Source organism: Mus pahari, unplaced genomic scaffold (assembly GCF_900095145.1).
Source record: "Mus pahari unplaced genomic scaffold, PAHARI_EIJ_v1.1 scaffold_11084_1, whole genome shotgun sequence".
In the NCBI taxonomy this organism is placed as follows: Eukaryota; Metazoa; Chordata; class Mammalia; order Rodentia; family Muridae; genus Mus; species Mus pahari.
In genome coordinates this window covers 1-3017 of record NW_018394079.1, presented here as the reverse complement: position 1 = coordinate 3017, position 3017 = coordinate 1, and the positions used below count along the sequence as shown (strand labels likewise).

The following is a 3017-nucleotide window of genomic DNA, read 5'->3' as shown; positions in this document are numbered from 1 at the left end:
TGCCATATATGCTATGAGCTGCTTTTATTTGTAGTTTTAAATTTGATCGAATATATCTCTGGAGATTATGTCTTCCTTAGAATACACACAGAGAGAAAGAGAGCTCACAAAAAAGACATTACTGCCAATGAAAAGTACAAATGGGATAAATCAGGCCCAGTGGTTAAAACAGGGTAGATTAAAAAGTCTGGCTTGGATAAAATCAACTTATTTACTTGATTAAAAAACATATATGAACATTTCTGTCCAACTCAGCAATAGCTGTCTGACATTATCCATTAACCTGGATTATTTAAATAACACTAAGAAACAACATCAAGATGAAAATCTCATAGCCAGTAAGTTTGGTAGACACATACATAAAAATCAGAATAAATACTGCAAACTGTCTGAGGATAAAAATTAATTTGTCAAACAAACACTTATATTAAAACATGTGATAGATGAAATATCTATGGAGCCCAGATGTATTCGCAGCTTCTAACTGTGACGCTGTTGATTCTGGAATCAGCTGCATGTAACACACATGGCCTCTTCACTGAAGTATCACCACAAACACAGAGAACTTATAGCCTGTGGTGAAATCAACTAATAACCCAGGCACAATCAGGATTTCCAAAATGCTAAGAGGAGCAAGGTAAGGCTTAGAATAAATCATTCTTCCTTGAAATCAAAACACTGGAAATTATTCAGACATAGTGGCATAACAAGAATGGCAAATAAGAGGTTAGGGTTAACGATTAAAGAAGAAACTAAAGTGAATACTAAATAAATATAGTAAATTTATTTAAATAAATTTCCATTCTGCCTGAGTGAGGAAAATGTTATAAAAGGACAATAAAACTGAGGAAAATATTTTAGAAACTCCAAGAATGAATTTGTCAAAATAAAAAATAAAACATAAGTAAATTTTAATTACTACAACCTCCAAGTCATAAGAATTCTAAATTTGGAAAAGAATAATTATACTTACTGTATTTGATAGTCCACATATTCATATGGTACAACTGGATGTGGTATTCTCTTTTGAGTGTGGAAAGTATGAAGAGGGAAAAATGCACCAACCACAACATCTCCTTCATGGTGAAATTCTTCAGTGATTACGTAATAACATGTACTGATATTATAGATACCAGCAGAGACAAATATGGGGATTTGCAAGAGCCTGAAGATAAAAATCCAGGAGTACATCCTATTGGTACATGGGTCTGCTTAATACAGAACAGTGTCCAGTACATATATGCTTGGTTCATGTTTTGTGACCATGTATGTTTTGAATTTGTTGATGACTCAGTCTGTCATCATTAATTATTCCAAGGGATTGAAAATGCCATTAGGAATTTTGAAACTACTATTTTTTTTCACATGGACTCTGGTATTTCGGTCCTCTATTCAAGTGAAAAAAAAAAAAGTTCAGAAATATGTTTGTTCGTATTCTTCACTAGCCAAAGGCACTGTGACTTCAGCACAGGCTAAAAACAGCAAGAGCTTAGGGTTGATCTCTTGGGATGAGTTAGCTAACCATGTTAAGCAAGAAACTTTTAATATGAAAAATAATATAGGCTGATCCCCACAGGTTCCATCGCAGGAGGCCAAGTAAATGAAAAAGTAAAAGGAAAAAAAAAACATTGCAGTTATAACCACTCAAAATTAAGATATTGAAGGGTTTGGGTGACAACCAACAAGTGTGAACTTTGGCGAACAACTTCCAAGACAGTTTATACATTATGCATTGGTGTAGGTTATTGCAACATTTCCATCTTTTAGTCCAAGAAATGGACTAAATAGGAAAACCTTTGAGAATTGTCAGGGTAATGCAAGGAGCCTCCAGCTCAGCCTGTGTAGTGGTGGAGTCACAGACAAGGACTCTGGTGATGGCTTTAAAGTCTGAGGGTCTCCAAGCTTTCTAGCTCTCTAATTATACTGAAATGATGATGATAATTTCTAAAAAGTCCTGAAAACTTTCTTGCTCTTTCTGAGGCTTAAGGATAGCTGGCTTAGTTGATTAACACCTGTAGCCCAACAGAGGAGGATTAAGTAATGCAGCCTTTGTTCTATCTCAGCAGGAACTGTTGGGCTCTAACTTTCAGCCTGCTAGTCAGAAGACTCAGGAAGAGAAGAAACTTAAAGAAGTGTTTATAGAGTTTATTAACAAGTTGTAAAAAGTTTCCTATAAAAGCTAACTAAGCAGAAGAACAGAAAGATCCTAAGTGGGTAAAGGGAAAAATTCTCTAAGTGGGGAAAGGGAAAAGAGTCTAGTCAGTATGGGGAAAGGTAAAAAAGTCTCCTCTATTGATTTTAGCTCTGTTTCAACTCTTTGTTCTCAATTCTTATACATCTTTGAGAATACAAAATCACATGTTACAAAGTTCATCACAAGTTCACCCAAAACATAAAATCATAAACTGAAATAGAAGTTTACAACAGCAAATGTTTACATGCATATTCATTAGAGTAATTATGTAGCGAAACATCCATCACCTGTCTGAATGCCACAGGTTCAGTGAAGGCATAAAACCATAACTAAATTATCAGTGAAGTTTTGTGTAGATAAACCCAGTCGTTAGTTTTATCTTCCGTCCTAGCACCTATAATAAATCATTAGTTCCCTTTTAATAACCTTTGGTTAATTTTTTTACCGCCTCTTGGAAGGTGCTCTGGGTATGGGAAAGTCTGGTTACCATCTAAGAACAATTAACTGGTGACACTTCGGTGACTGACAAGAGTTCTCATTACGGATTTGACTATCAGAAAAGGACCTAATAGCAGTCCCATTATAAAAAAGCTCTATAATCACAGATAAAATTTTAGGAATTCTTATAGGGTTATCATTAAGACTTCACTGATTAATGTTAAATTCTGGACTTTGGCATGGCGATCATTAATCTACTCTTCAAACCCATCAATAATGATGAGCTAAAATGTTTGCCTAAGTAAGCAGGATGTGCAAACCAACTAGCTTCTGTTTTAAATAAAAAGACAGAGATGTACTGGCTCCTAGAACAATCATCCATCTG

General features: G+C 34.9%; 1 protein-coding gene across 1 annotated transcript in view; it reads right to left on the bottom strand.

Moving 5' to 3' along the window:
• Positions 1-1191, bottom strand: part of LOC110315858 (vomeronasal type-2 receptor 116-like) — a gene marked incomplete at its 3' end in the record, with an annotated part of 22781 nt that extends 21590 nt beyond the window's left edge. Inside the window, exon 1 of the mRNA XM_021189805.1 lies at positions 974-1191. Coding sequence (XP_021045464.1) covers positions 974-1191 — 218 coding nt within the window. The remainder of the gene's footprint in view (positions 1-973) is intronic.
• Between the last annotated feature and the right edge of the window lie 1826 nt (positions 1192-3017).